General features: G+C 46.3%; 1 protein-coding gene across 1 annotated transcript in view; it reads right to left on the bottom strand.

Moving 5' to 3' along the window:
• Positions 1-17,130, bottom strand: part of myom1b (myomesin 1b) — a 223,288-nt gene that overhangs the window by 143,288 nt on the left and 62,870 nt on the right. Inside the window, exons 7-10 of the mRNA XM_068030846.1 lie at positions 14,937-15,025; positions 14,772-14,831; positions 12,953-13,117; positions 9,383-9,544 (exon numbers count right to left, since the gene is read on the bottom strand). Of these exons, the coding sequence (XP_067886947.1) occupies positions 9,383-9,544; positions 12,953-13,117; positions 14,772-14,831; positions 14,937-15,025 (476 nt within the window). The remainder of the gene's footprint in view (positions 1-9,382; positions 9,545-12,952; positions 13,118-14,771; positions 14,832-14,936; positions 15,026-17,130) is intronic.

Here is a 17,130-nt window from a genome sequence, read left to right as displayed (position 1 = left end):
AGGGACTTAGCAGTTCAACAAATTCAAATAGAGGATATTGTGCACTCTCTGGGCTGAATTTGGTGGGACCTGAAATGGACGCCGTTCCCGATTATCACTTGGATGGCTGCCCCACCGTGATGACGTGGTGGGCAGCCATTTTATATACTGAAGATCTGGGGCTCCCCCAATCACGCAGCGAGTGGGGAGGGTGGGTGAGAGGCAAGATGACGAATACGCGTCTAATGACCCCGGAGCAGGTGCTGCCGTCATATTTAAAAACCTGCCAGCCCGGCATTCATGCCTGCCTGCTGTAAAAGAGTGTTTGCTGCCCCAGGATCCCTTCTGCTGGCTGATAGTCAACCTGTACCTGAGCCTACAGCGACCAATGCAGAAGGAAGTCACCGGATGGACCCAAGGTTTAGCGATGCCTCCCTCGAGATTCTCCTCCAGGCTGCAAAGGAAAGGTGGGAGGTTCTCTTCCTCAGCGATGGCAATAAAAGGTCCTCCCGCCTGACCAATCAACCTGGACGGAGATTGCTGAAGAGGTTAGTGGTTGTGGGGTCACCCCCCTGGACCTGGGTACAGTGCTGCAAGTGGGTTAACAACCTCCTGCATTCTGCCAAGGTGATTGCTCCTTACCTCTTCTTTTTAGGGATTTCATGTGCCTACGCAGGATGAAGCGGGACATGGGGAGGGAGGCAACACAAAAGCATGGGCATCACTTCATCCTGACAGATGCATGGCTGCATCTCGGCCACAGGCCACCCTCTTTAACAGTTTAACTCCACTGACTCCTCTGAGAGCTGAAGGGAGGATGAGCTCCATCGGGAGGCCCAGTAGGGGACGAGGGGCTGACGCTACCAGAACTATCATGTTGATCACTCTGTGAGGTCTGACTCTCTCCATCTTTCCACTTGCAGGACAAGATGATCTATAACAGCAGGGAGACATCACAGACTGGCAGAGGGATGCCAGACATCAGGCCTCTCTCTACGGCTTAGGAGGAGGGCCTAGAGCTGGCAGGAACACAGAGCGAATGGTCAGACTGGAGTCTCCACGCAAGACAGTGAGGATTCACTTTCATTGACATACAGTTCACTTCCGGAGACCCCCATGACACATGGTTGGCATGATGAGATCTGCTAATCCTAACCCACAGCTTGGTGTTCTCTCATGCAGGTTCTCATCCACAGGACACACCAGTGGAAGAGGGCAAGATTCCACTGCTGAGGAGGATCAGCAGGCAGAGGAAGCACCATCTCATTACTCTCCTGCACCTTCCACCAGTGCAGATACTTTCACCTTCGTGGGTTTGCGTTTGGCTGTAGAATCAGAGTCACAAGCTGGTGAGAGCACTGCACACATGCCCGAGCAACTGGCTGAAGCTGAGACAGCCAATGCCTCTGGTGTTGAGGACTGTGGGTGGCCAGGCCCATGCTGAGTCCCAGGCTGATGACGAGCCTCTGGTGTTGACAGCACAGGGCAATTTGGAGTTGCAGAGAGGGGTAAGGCAACACCTGGTGGATATGCCATATGCATTGCGCAGCCATGAGCAAATGATAGAGCAGTCCATCCCTGCCATGAGTGCTGCCATGTCTCAGGCATGTAAGCGCATGGCTTCCTCCATCGAGAGGTTGGCAACTGTCATGGAGAGCCAGATCCCACAAATGCACGCAGACCTGCACACCATCATCTTGACCATGAGCTCAAGGCAGCAGTAGCAAGGCGAGAGAAGGACAAGGTGCCTGGAGTCGTCTCTGCTCCTCATCCTTCTCTGGTGAGCAGGGAGTTTGAAATGAGCCTTGAAAAGGAGGAAAGAGGCTGACCTCCACAGATGGGGGCTCCCCTGAGGGAGCTCTGAGTGGGAACACCAGCTCCTCAGCTCCTCCGCCAGTGAGCCCAGCTCCAGCATCCGCGACGCCTGAAGAGAGATCTGCACCAGTGCAGGAAACACTCAGGCAGCTGGGACCCTCCAGGTCTCAGGCAGCCAGAGGGCGGCCGCCAAAGTCATTACAGGCCAAGGGGCAGCATGATCAGCAGCCTCCTTCCAGCCCAGCTGCTGAGGCTGGGTTTGCAACTCGTAGGAGCACCCGTAAATGTATAAAGAAAAGTACCTAGACGCATTTGGGGGTTCACAGGTGTTTGATATCTGACATATGATGCTTCACATAAAGTTCTTTTGTTCACATAATTAATGATCATTGTGGAAAGGTCGTTATTCCATTATGTGTTAATTGTGAGCTGCTGACTTCCCCCTTCCCCCTTAGTGGAATGCCAATGTCACCACAGCCCTCATTAACATATGATCTTCCATGGGCACTATTACAGTTTGCAGCTGGGTGTGACTCAGGGAACACAAATGGAAAAGAAGCAACAGACTACATGCTGTTGCTCTCATTGTGGAGCTTCATGGGCAGGCGCTGCTGCCTTTTGACCCCCTTCTATCGGAGATGCTGCATTATGCCACAGGGGTCCAAAAAGATAAGATGTATGAGACCCATGTCAGGTGAACAGTGGGCCTGCGGATCGCTGTTGATGCAGAAAGGACCCTGTCCTGCCGAGTGAGCTTTTGACACTTCTCCCAGCGGACTCCCTGATGGCGCTCAGTGGATGATAGCCAACCCTCTCATCCAGCAGTACGGTGACCAAACATGACCTGGCCACAACATACCCACCCACCCCGCAACTCCGCCTCGCAGAGCAATTGGGACCCAGAACCCCCTATCAGAGACCCTGAGACCTGGAGCCCCTGTCAGAGACCCCAACCCCCATTGCAGAGCACACAGCAACACAGTCTGACAATGTCCTCTGCAACCCCCTCTTGCCCTATGCAGCACTGTTCATGGCTGCCTCCCTATCATGGCACTGAATCCTCTTCCCTCGGTGCCGCCAGCTCTTAAAGACTGTAAATCCGAAGGTACGTGAATGCCGCACGCCGTCCACTAATTCACAAGGCTGCAATTAAATTCAGGTGGATTCGATGCAAATTCATTACAATGATCAGCTGAGCAATTTAAATGAGAATGGTGCTTAGTCTAGGTGCTTTCTCGCCTCTGACTTAATCCAGAACCCATATCAGGATGCTGGATTTCCAGGCGGACGGTACCAACGCAATTCTCCATCCCCCCATGCCACCATTCCCACTTTCACCAGCCACATTAAATTCAGCCCTACCTGGCCTGAGGCAGAAACATAGAAACATAGAAAGTTTAAGGCACAGAAAGAGGCCACTTGGCTCATCATGTCTGAGCCAGCCGAAAAACAATCCACCCATTCTAATCCCACCTTCCAGCATTTGGTCTGTAGCCTTGCAGATTACGGCACTTGAGGTGCATATCAAGACTCTTTTTGAATGAGTTGAGGGTTTCTGCCTCAACTACCCTTTCAGGCAGTGAGTTCCAGACCCCCACCACCCTCTGGGTGAAAATGTTTTTCCTCATCTCTCCTTTAACTTTTCTCCCAATCACTTTAAATGTTTGCCTCCTAGTCACTGACCTTTTTGCTAAGGTGAATAGACCCTTCACCTCCACTTTATCCAGGCCCCACAACATTTTGTACATTTCAATCAGATCTCCTCTCAGCCTTTTCTGTTCTAAGGAGAACAACCCCAGCGTGTCCAATCTTTCCTCATAGCTGCATTTTTCCAGTCCTGGGAACATCCTCATAAATCTCCTCTGTACTCTCTCTAGTGCAATTACATCTTTTCTGTAATGAGGTGACCAGATCTGCACACAGTGCTCAAGTTGTGGCCTAACCAATGAGTTATACAGTTCCAACATAACCTCCCTGCTCTTGTATTTGATACCTTGTCTAATAAAGGAAAGGATTCCATATGCCTTCTTAACCACCTTATCAACCTGTCCTGCTACCTTCAGGGATCTGTGGACATTCACCCTAAGGTCCCTCACTTCCTCTACACTTCTCAGTATTTTCCCATTAATCGTGTATTCCTTTGCCTTGTTTGACCTCCCCAAATGCATCACCTCACACTTCTCCAGGTTGAATTCCATTTGCCACTTTTCTGCCCATCTGACCAGACCATCAATATCTTCCGGCAGCCTACAGCTAACCTCCTCGCTGTCTACCACAAGGCCAATCTTTGTGTTGTCTGCAAACTTCTTGATCATGCCCCCTACATTTACATCCAAATCATTAATATGTACCACAAAAAGCAGGGGACCCAGTACTGAGCCCTGTGGAATGCTACTGGAAACAGTCCTCCAGTCGCAAAAACACGTCAACAATTATCCTTTGTTTCCTGCCACTGAGCTGATTTTGTATCCACCTTGCTGCACTTCCCTGGATCCCATAGGATTTTATTTTTTTAACGAGTCTGCTATGTGGGACCTTGTCAAAAGCCTCACTAAAATCCATGTAGACTACATCAATTGCACTATCCTCATCTATCTTCCTTGTTACCTCTTCAAAAAATTCGATCACGTTAGTCAAACAAGATCTTCCCTTAACAAATCCATGCTGGCTATCTTTGATTAACCTGTGCCTTTCCAACTGACAGTTTATCCTGTCTCTGAGAATAGATTCCAATAATTTGCTCACTACTAAGGTTAGACTGACTGGCCTGTGATTATTCAGTCTATACCTTGCTCCCTTTTTAAACAGAAGTACAACGTTAGCAGTCCTCCAATCCTCCAGCACAACACCTGCATCTAGTGAGGACTGGAAAATGATGGTCAAGCCTTCTGCTATTTCCTCTCTTGTTTCTTTTAACAGCATAGGGTACATTTCATCTGGCCCTGGTGATTTATCAACTTTCAAGGATGCTAATCCCACTAATACTTCCTCTCTTCCTATGTTTATCACATCCAATACTTCACACTCCTCCTTCTTAACTACAATATCTGCATCGTCCCCCTCTTTTGTGAAGACAGATGCAAAAAATTCATTAAGAATCATACCAACATCTTCCACCCCAACACAAAGGTTACTTTTTTGGTCCTTTATGGGCCCTACTCTTTCCTTAGTTATCCCCTTACTCTTAATGTATTGATAAAACATCTTTGGGTTCACCTTGATTTTGCTTACCAATATTCTTTCATGGCCTCTCTTTGCTTTCTTAATTTGCTTTTTGATTTCACCGCTCCACTTTCTATATACTTGGCTTTCTGTAGTATTCTTGGTGTTGGACATAAGCTTTCCTTTTCTGCCTTATCTTACCCTGTAAGCTCCTTGACATCCACGGGGCTCTAGATTTGGCCATCTCACCCTTTATCTTTGTGGGAACATGTTTACCCTGAACATGTTTACTCGCATTTGAATGCCTCCCACTGTTCTGACACTGATTTACCTTCAAGTAGCTGTTTCCAGTCCACTTTTGCTAAATCACTATTCAGTTTAGTATAAGTGGCCTTGCCCCAATTCAGATCTCTGTCCTTTTCCATAATTATGGTCACTACTGCCAAAATGCTCTTCCACTACCACTCCTTCCACCTGCCCATCTTTATTTCCTAAAACTAAGTCTAAAACTGCACCCTTTCTTGTTGGACTTGCTACATACTGGGCAAAAAAGTTCGCCAGAATGCACCTCAAGAATTCTGCTCCCTCAATTCCTTTCCCACTAAAACTATCCCAGTTAATATTGGGGTAGTTAAAATCCCCTACTATTACTGCCCTATTGTTTTTCCACTTCTCAGAAATTTGCCTACATATCTGCTCTTGTATCTCCCTTTGATTGTTTGGGGGTCTATAGTACACTCCCAGCAGTGAGATTGCCCTTTTTTGTTCCTTAGCTCAATCCATAAGGCCTCATTTGATGAACCTTCCAACATATCATCCCTCCTCACAGCTCTAATAGTTTCTTTGACCAAAATTGCCACTCCCCTTCCTTTCTTATCCACCCCTCCCCCATCGTGTCTGAAAACCCTGCAACCAGGAATGTTGAGCTGCCATTCCTGTCACTCCTGAAGCCATGTTTCTGTAATATCTATGATATCATACTGCCACGTGTCTATCTGCGCCTTCAGCTCATCTGCTTTATTTGCTACACTCCTTGCATTGAAATAGATACTCTTGAGCACGGCCAAACTCTTTTTTTTAATTTTCTAAACTTTGTTTCCTCTGTCTTCCAGACTGATCCATTTTCGTTTCTGATTTTGTCCCAACTGAGTCTACCCTTAGATCCCCATTCCCTGCCAAACTATTTTAAACCCTCCCCAACAGCACTAGCAAAACGTCCCGCAAGGAACTCAGTCCTGGCACTGTTCAGGAACAACCCGTTCAGCCTGTACAGGTCCCATCTCCTCCACAGCCAGTCCCAATATCCCAGGAATCTAAAGCTCTCGCTCCTACACCATCTTTCCAGCTACGCATTCATCTGTCTTATCCTTCTATTTCTATACTCACTTTTGTGTGGCACTGGGAGTAATCCAGAGATACTACTTTTGAGGTGCTTCTTGCTAATTTCTTACCTAGCTCGCTACATTCTGACAGCAGGACCACATCCCTCTTTCTCCCTATGTCGTTGGTTGCGATGTGGACCACGACTGCTGGCTGTTCACATTCCCCCTTCAGGATGCTCTGCAGCCACTCAGTGACATCCTTGACCTTGGCACCAGGGAGGTAACACACCATCCTGGATTCATGTCTGCGGCCAAAGAAACGCCTGTCTGTTCCCCTGAATATTGAATCACCTATCACTATGGCTTTTCCAGTCTTCCCTGTACCCCCCATGCAGCTGAGCCACCCGTGGTGCCATGGACTTGGCTATGGCTGCACTCTGCAGGTGAAGCATCAGAACTGAATACCTGTTGGAGAGTGAGATGCACTCAAGGGTCCCCTGCACTACCTGCCTGATCCTTTTTGAACGCTTGGTGGTCACCCATTCCCTTTCCCCCTGCACACTCTTAAGCTGTGGGGTGACATAGAAACATAGAAAATAGGAGCAGGAGTAGGCCATTCGGCCCTTCGAGCCTGCTCCGCCATTCATTATGATCATGGCTGATCATCCAACTCAGTAACTGTTCCCGCTTTTTCCCCATACCCTTTGATCCCTTTAGACCCAAGAGCTTTATCTAACTCCTTCTTGAAAACATACAATGTTTTGGCCTCAACTGCTTTCTGTGGTAGTTAATTCCACAGGCTCACCACTCTCTGGGTGAAGAAATTTCTCCGTATCTCAGTCCTGAAAGGTTTACCCCGTATCCTCAGACTATGACCCCTGGCTCTGGACTCCCCCACCATTGGGAACATCCTTCCTGCATCTACCCTGTAAAGTCCTGTTAGAATTTTATAGGTTTCTATGAGATCCCCCTCCAGCGAATATAATCCTAACCGACTCAATCTCTCCTCATACGTGAGACCCGCCATCCCAGGAATCAGTCTGGTAAACCTTTGCTGCACTCCCTCTGCAGCAAGAACATCCTCCCTCAGATAAGGAGACCAAAACTGCACACAATATTCCAGGTGTGACCTCACCAAGGCCCTGTATAATTGCAGCAAGACATCCTTGCTCCTGTACTCGAATCCTCTCACTATGAAAACCAACATACCATTTGCCTTTTTTACCGCCTGTTGCACCTGCATGCTTACCTTCAGCGACTGGTATATGAGAACACCCAGGTCTCGCTGCATAAACCCCTCTCTCAGTTTATAGCCGTTCAGATAATAATCTGCCTTCCTGTTTTTGCTACCAAAGTGGATAACCTCACATTTATCCACATTATACTGCATCTGCCATGCATTAGCCCACTCACTCAACTTGTCCAAATCACCCTAAAGTCTCTCTACATCCTCCTCACAACTCACCCTCCCACCCAGTTTTGTGTCATCTGCAAATTTGGAAATATTAATTTAGTTCCCTCATCTAAATCATTAATATATATTGTGAATAGCTGCAGCTCTAGCACAGATCCCTGCAGTACCCCACTAGTCACAGCCTGCCATTCGGAAAAAGACCCATTTATCCCTATTTTTTGTTTCCTCACTGCCAACCAATTTTCTATCCATCGCAATACACTCAATCCCATGCGCTTTAATTTTACACGCTAATCTCCTATGTGGGACTTTGTCGAAAGCCTTTTGAAAGTCCAAATAAACCACATCCACTGGCTCCCCCTCATCAACTCTACTAGTTACATCCTCGAAGAATTATCGTAGATTTGTCAAGCATGATTTCCGTTTTGTAAATCCATGCTGACTCTGCCCGATTCTACCACTGTTCTGTAAGTGCTTAGACCACATCTATATCCACGTAGCTCTCATCTTCATGAATGCACTGCAGTGCCGCTCAAGTTCCAAAACCTGGAGCTCAAGCTGCCGCAATTGACGACACTTCCTGCACAAATGGTTCTCCAGGTTTCGGGAAGCATCCTGGAGCTCCCACATAGCACACGAGGTGCACTCTCGAGGTTGAAGCAACCCTGCCATTCCTTTATTTATTAGTTGATCCTTTGCTACTACTAAAAAAAACCTTACCAATACTACAACACCATAGAATTATTAATAAAACCTTACTAGTAATGATAAATCCCACTAATAATCAATACAGTTCGCTAGTTAAAACAAACCTTACTCAAAAAAATACTCACCAGCTACTCACTTGTTCCTTATTATTAATACTTAATTTTTATTCTTTTTTAGTCTGTCAGTTGTTGAGATGCTATAACCCAGCTAGTTATGCACGCACCCTGACACTAATGTACTAGCCCAGCTATTTACTGAGCCTCCCTAACAGCAGTTACTCACCAACTAATCACTTTGCAGCTTTCCTGTGATGTCACTGTTCACTTTGTTTTCAAACTCCGGTGCACCTGGACTCCTCTCCCCTGCCCTCCCGGAAGGTAAGTGCTGTCGGCTGCGATGCTTGGGCTTTACTTATCGGCTCCCCATTCCATGTTCTTCCCACAGGTCCGCTCCTCTCTGCTGCTCTCCCAAAAGATAAGTCAGAGCTGGCATGTCATAGCCCAAGTAGCTGATGACCAGTTCATCTGACAGTGTCCGAGGCATTTCTCTCTCAAAGGTTGCAGTATTTACAGGCAGATTGGATTCCTTTGTGCATTAACAGTTCCATGCAGCAACAGGTTTAGCGAATACCTAAAGCCTGTTCAATGCTTAAATGCACACATATTATGGCACTGCTCCCTCCCAAACTAGAAGGACACCAGCTATAATCACTACTCTGTGTTGAGTTTGTTGTTGCATCCATGGTGGTAGCAGAAATGCTGCAATTGCTCTCAGTGCCCCTAGTAGGGTGGAGTTGGCGGCTGCATGGCAGAAAACAGCTTCTCATTATTTAGTGATTCCTACTGGTAAGTGTATAATGTGGAGCTGAGTGAGCATAGGATTGGGCTGAACTTGATGAATCCTATGGTGGGATAGCCTGCTGCCAGATACTGTCTGGGATCTCACATGACAGGTGGGCTGCCATGTTTATTTGTAAACATACCTCTTACAAACACATATGCACTATGCAGTTCATAGCCAGATTTTGTCAACACACGAATAGTGTACAATCCTTCATCCTCTTTGTTTAGGTGAGTAAGAGTCAGTGTGGCAGATTCACCACTCCAATGCATCTGAACCCATTCGGATGGTTGTAACTGAACACCTGGTAAGGAAAATGGAGAAGAATAGAAATGTAAGAGTGGACCGGGTACCGAGATTAAAACAGTGATTACAAATCTAGATGTTTTAAATTTGTTGTTTTTACATGTACACTTGACATTCTTGGTATATGCTAAGTTTTTTGCTGCAAGTTATAACTGCTAACCATGAAACCATAGGTACAGAAGATTAACAGTTAAAACATAAACTTCCTGAAAAGATAGACGGTATTGTAAGCAGCATAGATGGAAGTGTAAAAAAAATTATAAAGAGGTATTAATAGGTAAAGGGAATAGGCAAAACTGTAGCAATGTAGGCAAATGTGACATCATCTACTTTGGGCTCAAAAAGATAGAACAGGGTAGTTTCTAAATGGTGAAAAGCTAGAAATAGTGGCAATCCAAAGTGACTTGGGGGTCCAGGTACACAGATCATTAAAATATCATGAAGAGGTACAGAAAATAATCAAAAATAATGGAATTCTGGCCTTTAGAACTAAAGGACTAAAATACAAGGAGTAGAAGACATGCTTCAGCTAGACAAAGCCCTGGTTAGACCACACCTGGAGTACTGTGTGCAGTTCTGGGAACCACACCTTAGGAAGGATATATTAGCCTCGGAGGGAGTGCAGCCTAGCTTTATCAGAATGAAACGTAGACTCCAAGGGTTAACCTACAGGAGAGATTATTCCATGGAATTTAGAAGGTTAAGGGGTGATTTGATTGAAGCTTTCAAGATACTAAGGGGAACTGATATTAGGGACCATAGTCTAAAATTTAGAACCAGATCGTTCAGGAATGAAATTAGGCAACACTTCTACACAGAAAGGATGGAATTTTCTGCCCACGGTGAGGCTCCCGGTGCCAGGCCTGAACAGCGGGGTGGGGGTGGGGGGTGGAGTCCCACCCTGCTCAGCTGGAGGCCCCCCAGAGTGATTCTACAACCCGGCGCGGGGAATCTCTGTCCCTTTAATGACGGGCTCCCAACTCGAAGAGCTGCCGGCCAATCACAGGGCCGGCAGCTCAGTAGTATTGGTACTGCCACTGGCTGCAGTGGCCATTGCCAATACTACAGAGAACTCGACCCAGGCCCATGCTGGAGACCTGGACTTCAGGTAAGTGAGGTATGGTCGCTGGGGCCAGTCCGATGATTGCAGGGGGAGGGGGGATTTACAGGAAGGTGGTTTTTTTCTGGCAGGGGCCCACTGTGTGCCACAGATTGCCCACAGAGGAGGGCCCTCCCCCAAGCCTGCAAGGAAGTCACCTCATTTTACTGGGCGACCTCCCCGTGTGGCGGAGATCTCCCCGCCCTGCTGGCTTAAGTGACTGTTAATAGGCCTCTTAAGGGCCTCAATTGGCCTCTGGTTGGGAAGACTGTCGTCGGTCTAACCGATTCCCCAACAAAACAGTGTTGCGACGGGAAGGCAATGGGCCCTCCAACTCACCCACCTCCCATTGCAATTCTATGGGCCACCCCACCTCCAAACCCGTCTCAGGGGGCCCATAAAATTCAGCCCAAAGAGTGTTGGAAGTTTGGAACTCTCTCCTGCAAACAGCAATTGATTCTCGATGAAATGTTAATTTTGAATCTGAGATTGATAGATTTTTGTGAACCAAAGGTATTAAGGGATTATGGGGTAAAGATGGATATATAGAGTTAGGCCACAGATCAGCCATGATCTCACTGAATGGTGGAAGAGGCTCAAGGGAATAAATGGCCTTCTCCTGTTCCTATAAGAGTACTCATAACTTTTTGAAAGAAGTACCATTCGATTTGATCGTAAGAAGCTCCATTCGACTTTCCCAATAGCTCATTAGGCAGTATTGTGTGAAGCTTACAATGCTCTGGATTTGGACGGGGAAAAAACTGACAAAATTAGCAGCATTTCTTGTGCCTGTTTGCTATCCAGTGAATAATATTGAAAAGTGCCATAAAAACAGAAGGTGCTGGAAATTCTCAGCAGGTCTCCGCAGCATCTGTGGGGATGTTAAAGTTTCAGGTCTGTGACCTTTCATCAGAACTGGGAAAAGTTAGAAATATAATAGGTTTTGAGGAAGTGTAAGCAGGGAGGAAAGAGGGGGCTCCCCCTTTTCACTTGCTCAAAACCTATTTCTAACTTTTCCCAGTTTTAATGAAAGGTCACAGGCCGGAAACATTAACTCTGTTTCTCTCTCCATAGGTGCTGCCAGACCTGCTGAGTATTTGCAGCATTTTCTGTTTTTTTTTCAGATTTTCAGCATCCACAGCATTTTCCTTTTGAAAAGTGCCACATCAGGATATCCGGGACAGGATCTTCCCTGCATGCTAATGGACCGTGCCATCAGGCTCAAATGGGGGTCAGAGGCAGGCACTGTGTGGGAAACAGTCACTCAATGTAATTTTTCCTGGAGCAACCAATTAAGATTCAAAGGCTGGGCTCACTGTTCAATTAATAGGCCCTCCAGCTTGAAAGCAGCAGCAAGGTGTCCTAAACTAAGGAAGAGGGTGCTTCAAAATGGAAGCACCCGCTCTCCAACTTTTACGAAGTTTAGACTGTAAAAGGCCTTTGCAGCTGGGTCACCACTATGGGCGGTTGAGGGGGGGGGTGCGGTTGAGGGGGGTGCCTCTACAGGGTGGTCTGCAGCTACAGCTGCACCCATGTAGGCAGGGAGGGCCTCTAATATAAAAGCAAAATACTGCGGATGTTGGAAGTCTGAAATAAAAACAAGAAATGCTGGAAATACTCAGCAGGTCTGGCAGCATCTGTGGAGAGAGAAGCAGAGTTAGCATTTTAGGTCAGTGACCCTTCTTCAGAACTTGCCAGGGGGAGGGCCTCTAATCCTGGCTAGAGCTCTGGCTTCCCTGATCTGCCCCCGGGAGGCCACTTCCAGGCAGCTAAACAAGCCCTCCGGGAACCCAGAGGCTGTGGAAAACCCCAGCCGGCCTCCTTCAACTGGCCTTAAGTGACTCTTGATTAGTTTGACCATCTTGCCGCACACCTATCCCCACGCGCACCCTCTCCCCCAATATCGCATCCAGAAAAATGGCCTGGGGGCGGAAATGGAGCTGGGGAACTGGCACACTGGCTGGCGATGTTATTTTTAGCACCCTCCCACTTCCATTCTCAGTCCTGGCAGGGGCTCAAAATCCAGCTCACAGTAAGGAGAGTGTTGGATTTAATGGCAAGATCCCACACAAATAGCTTGCTGTTTCTCATTATCTAAGCTCCCACATGATGATTGGCCACTCGATGGGATACTGGGGTGGAGACCAATGTGTGACCATTGCATGTGAAACAGTACTCCAGTAAGATTCAATGCTGTTAGGAAGAAGGGGAGATAATTAAGGAACTTTTTTTTTAAGCAGCTTGGTCTTTAGTTTCTTGCCAAGTGCAACTTCATGATGTCTCCTCCAATACATAGACAACACTTACCGTCGCGCCACCACTGGAGTTCTGGCTGGAATCGCTTTAGATTAGGGTGAACAATGACAGTGCAGCCCAAGCTCATCGTCTCTCCTTCCTTACCAAATGACACGTCAAACTTATCAACTATGTGCACGTCAAATTTCATATGAGGATCACCAGGGAAATAGTCATCTGTTCAGAAAAGAAGTCTTAGTTTTTTTAAACACTTTTCTTTCAGTGCTAGATTTCCAATAATGACTCTCACAAGTAATTCTTGATAATGGCCCTTGCAAGTAGTTATTTGGAATTGGGATATTCAGCAAACAGTTTGTTAGTAGCACTGTCCAGGTACTATAATCAACCCATGGAAAGTTTGCAGATGAGGTACAGGGTCTGCCAGATCTGTCTATTGTGAGATCTTAATTTTTCATTCGCCCAAACTTTGGCAGTTACTGCAGTAATTTAGCAAAACTGGGGTTACAACCAATTGTATCAGTGTGATGTGGGCACATTTAGCAACAATCGACCAAGCAACTAGTGTATTGGTTCAAGACAGATTGATAAACTATTTATCACATGAATAAAGTGCTCATAAACAGAATGCACCCAGATTATTTTTGGAGCGATGTGGTATGAATAATTTTGACATTTTTGTACTTTAGTTATTTTAATTAAATGCAAATCATTCCATACATGATAGTGCAGCCTAAGCTATATTGAACAGAAAAACCCCCCACATTGAACCCAGTTGTCTATACAATACACCAAAACTCTGTACATTAACTCCAATTATATTAAAACACCACTAGACTGTAGAACTAAATAAAACTCTGTTTATAATTACACTATTTTCTTACTGTTAAAATTTTAGCTCTAAACGTACTAGGTTAGAAAAAGTCCAAAGTAAAAACAGCAAGTGCTGGAATTGAAAACTAGGTTGATCAGCATCAGAAAGAAAAAGTAAGATTGATATTTTAGATCTGTTCCTTGTTCAGAACTGGCACAGCCAGGGATAGAGAAACCCTTTATGTCGGACTACAGGGGTGTCAAGACATTCCCAAAAATAGAGGGTAGAGGAGAATAACAGGTAGACACCAAGAATTCAAATCTGCTATTTCCATCATTCTCTTTCTTTACTTGCTTTGCCCATTTTAAATGCATCAGTTCTAAGGTAGTCAACTGTCCAAGACATTAATTTATAGATCTCTTCAAATGCTGATCAACCAGCTGTGCTTTTCCAGCACAGTTTGTTTTTATTTCAGATGTACAACATTAATTTCTTTTTATCACTGGAAAAAGTGCAGTTCGTTTATCAAAACTCTGCCTTAGTATCACTAATTCATCTTTACCAGGCTGCTTTCAAACCAAATCTAATGTTGCTTTAAGATTTATTTTAAATTAAGCTATTGTTTTTTCAATGCATAAAGTTCCCGGGGTCAACTATTGATTAAAATTCTGCAGCCTGTAGTTCTTTGTATTTTCATCTTCAACTACTTTGAGTAATATGTTGATTGTACTCTGCATATTGCACCCTCTTTAATCTACCAAACCAGAAGGGGCCCAATATCAGCAAGAACAAAATTCAGAAAAATTAACACTGCAACCAGTTTATAAATTGAGAAAACTAGGTGAAAAGCCAGAGCATCAAGAAAGTTGAAAAAAGTATTAAAAAGCATTAGTTAGACAATGCCACGTTTCAGGTTTTAAAGTTATATGAAGAACTTTTGTGCATGTCAACATATAGACCAGACATCAAGCTGGAATCAATTAACAGGGTGGAAATCTATGTTATCCAGGAATAGGTAACCATATTAAAGCCGGTTATATGAATGAACATGGTACCTACAAGAAGGAGGTGCATATCTTCCAGGGTGGAATGAGAAATCGCCATGCTCTCCCTTAAATCCTGAAACAAATGAGAAACGGATGGAGATCTGTTGGTGCAATCCACCACAAAACAACTCAAGCAAGTAAAGCAGATTAACATGAAAAATGTATTTTCTTGACATACTCTTCACCACAATTGATGCAAAAGCTGAAAGTTCTCCCTTTGCATTCATGGCTGAAGCACGATATTGAGCAGTGTCATCAAAGTCACAGCTGAAATGGAACCAGATGGCAGAGTTAGACACAAAAGAAAACAAAACTGAATAGAGTATTTGGCAAAGTTACCTCTATATTTAGCTTTTTAATTCACTAAATTTCTTCCTTTTCCTCCTCTCTGTTGGGATACTGTTGTTTAAGCGATGGTCACCATTTACTATCTTACCAGCTCCATTTGCCAAATCTTTCAAAAAATAAATTCTAAAACTTTGGGCAGAATTTTACAGAAAGGCCTGAGGTCCCACCACCAGGACCAGAAGTGGGAGCCATCGCCATATGGGCAGGGGGCAGAATAAAATTTGCAATTACATGGCAGCTGGCCAATTAACCGCCAGAAGGTGGAGGAGCAATCCACTCAGATGGCATGGGTGATGTGAGATCATACCGCTGGAGGAATGGCACATATTTAAAGGGTTGACAGCACTCTGTCAAATCGATTCATCTACACAAACAGCAGAGAGGGAGCCCTTAAAAGTAAGGCTAACAGGTGGAATGGCTGAAAGATGATCCAGGGTGGTCCCATAGTTTATTGATGCCTCCCTGCATGTTCTCCTCCAGCCTGCTCGGGCAAGGAGAGAGGTCATCTTTCCCCAGGACAGGAGGAAGAGGCTGGCCCAGTAGACAAAGCAAACCTGGATGGGGATCACAGCGGAGAACAGCAGCCATGGTGTCATCCCTCAAACCTGGCTTCAGTGCCGCAAGTGGATTAATGACCTCATGTGATCTGCCAAGATGAGTGCATCACACATTGGTTACCTCACAGCTTTATATGTGACTAGATGTGAAAGTGAAATTGGTAGAAAGTGAATGCTCACCCAGTCACTGGCAATGGCCAGGCAGCAACTTGGCCTGTCAGCCTTCCTGTGAAAGGCCCCGGTCATTCAGAATTGACTCCTGCACTGCCACTACTGAGTGGCCGGATGCAGGAGGTATTCCTGCGGCACTATCATGGACAGTCAGGCAGCCACCAGCATAGGCGTTGTGCATGTCTTTGGCGGGTGACTAACAATGGACATTTCGTGTTTGCAGGAGAAGAGAGTGCATAATGTAAAGGAGAGGGCCAAGAAGGGTAGCGGCGTCCCTTTCCTAGCAATACTGATGCTGATGGAGGAAGAGGCTCTGTAGCTGAGAGGCCTGAAAGCAGGATGCTCCATTGTTGATGGTGAGGTGGGAGTGGAGTCCCGAGAAACTAAGTGGCCTAATGGATGGGCACAAGAGAGCCTCTGGTGAACATGAGGCATAGTGTTCATCACTGGTCACAGGGAGCTCCACACTAGGGGCTGGATTCTATAAGCCCACCGCCAATCAAAGAAAATGGCAGTCTGCCCACGCAGGATGCACGCCAAAGAGCCGCAGCGCTTGGAATCGCGGTTGCTCATTTAAATGGCCGGGGCAGGCCACCCCCTCCCCCACCACCGATCACGTGGAGGGGGTGGGCTGTCTGTCCCCGGCAATGGCAACAGCTGCCTACCAGGACATTTAAATATTTAAAGTGAAATTGAATTAAAATAAATGAATACATTTCTTTTGCCCCTCTCCCACCCCACCCACTATCAATTAAATTAATTATTTGCCCTTCCCCCCACTCACCCAAAACACTTACCTTCACAATCTGAGCCTCCCCCTCCCCTCAACCCGAAACTGGACAAATTTTAAACTATAACCCTTCCCACATACCCTACACCCATGACGTTCATTTGACCCTGTCCCCCCACCCCTCCCCGCACTGAGAAATTCCTTCCTCCCCCCCTCCCCACCAGTGTTGCACCTGGTTTCTCCAGATGGGGATCTGAAGGTGCGGCAGTGCTAGCTGCCAGGGTGAAGATCGCAGCGGGACTTCAGGAGGCGACAGGAGCGTAATTAACACAGGTATATTAATTTATTTAAATACTTAAATGGCGGTCCCGTCGCTGAGCAGCGGGTTGGGGGGGGGGGGGGGGGGGGGCAGCCATGAGGCCTCACCACCACTGCCAATATAGGACCAGGCCCTGCCAGTGTCGTGGTCCATCTTCATGCACCCCCCTGCCACGAATCCCGACGTCGAGGCCTCTATAGAATCCAGCCCTAGGAGTGTAGTGAAGGATGTGATGGACTGTGCATTA

This window comes from Heterodontus francisci, chromosome 5, assembly GCF_036365525.1.
Source record: "Heterodontus francisci isolate sHetFra1 chromosome 5, sHetFra1.hap1, whole genome shotgun sequence".
Classification (NCBI taxonomy): Eukaryota; Metazoa; Chordata; class Chondrichthyes; order Heterodontiformes; family Heterodontidae; genus Heterodontus; species Heterodontus francisci.
The sequence above is the reverse complement of the archived record's forward strand: the minus strand, read 5'-3'. Positions and strand labels throughout refer to the sequence as shown.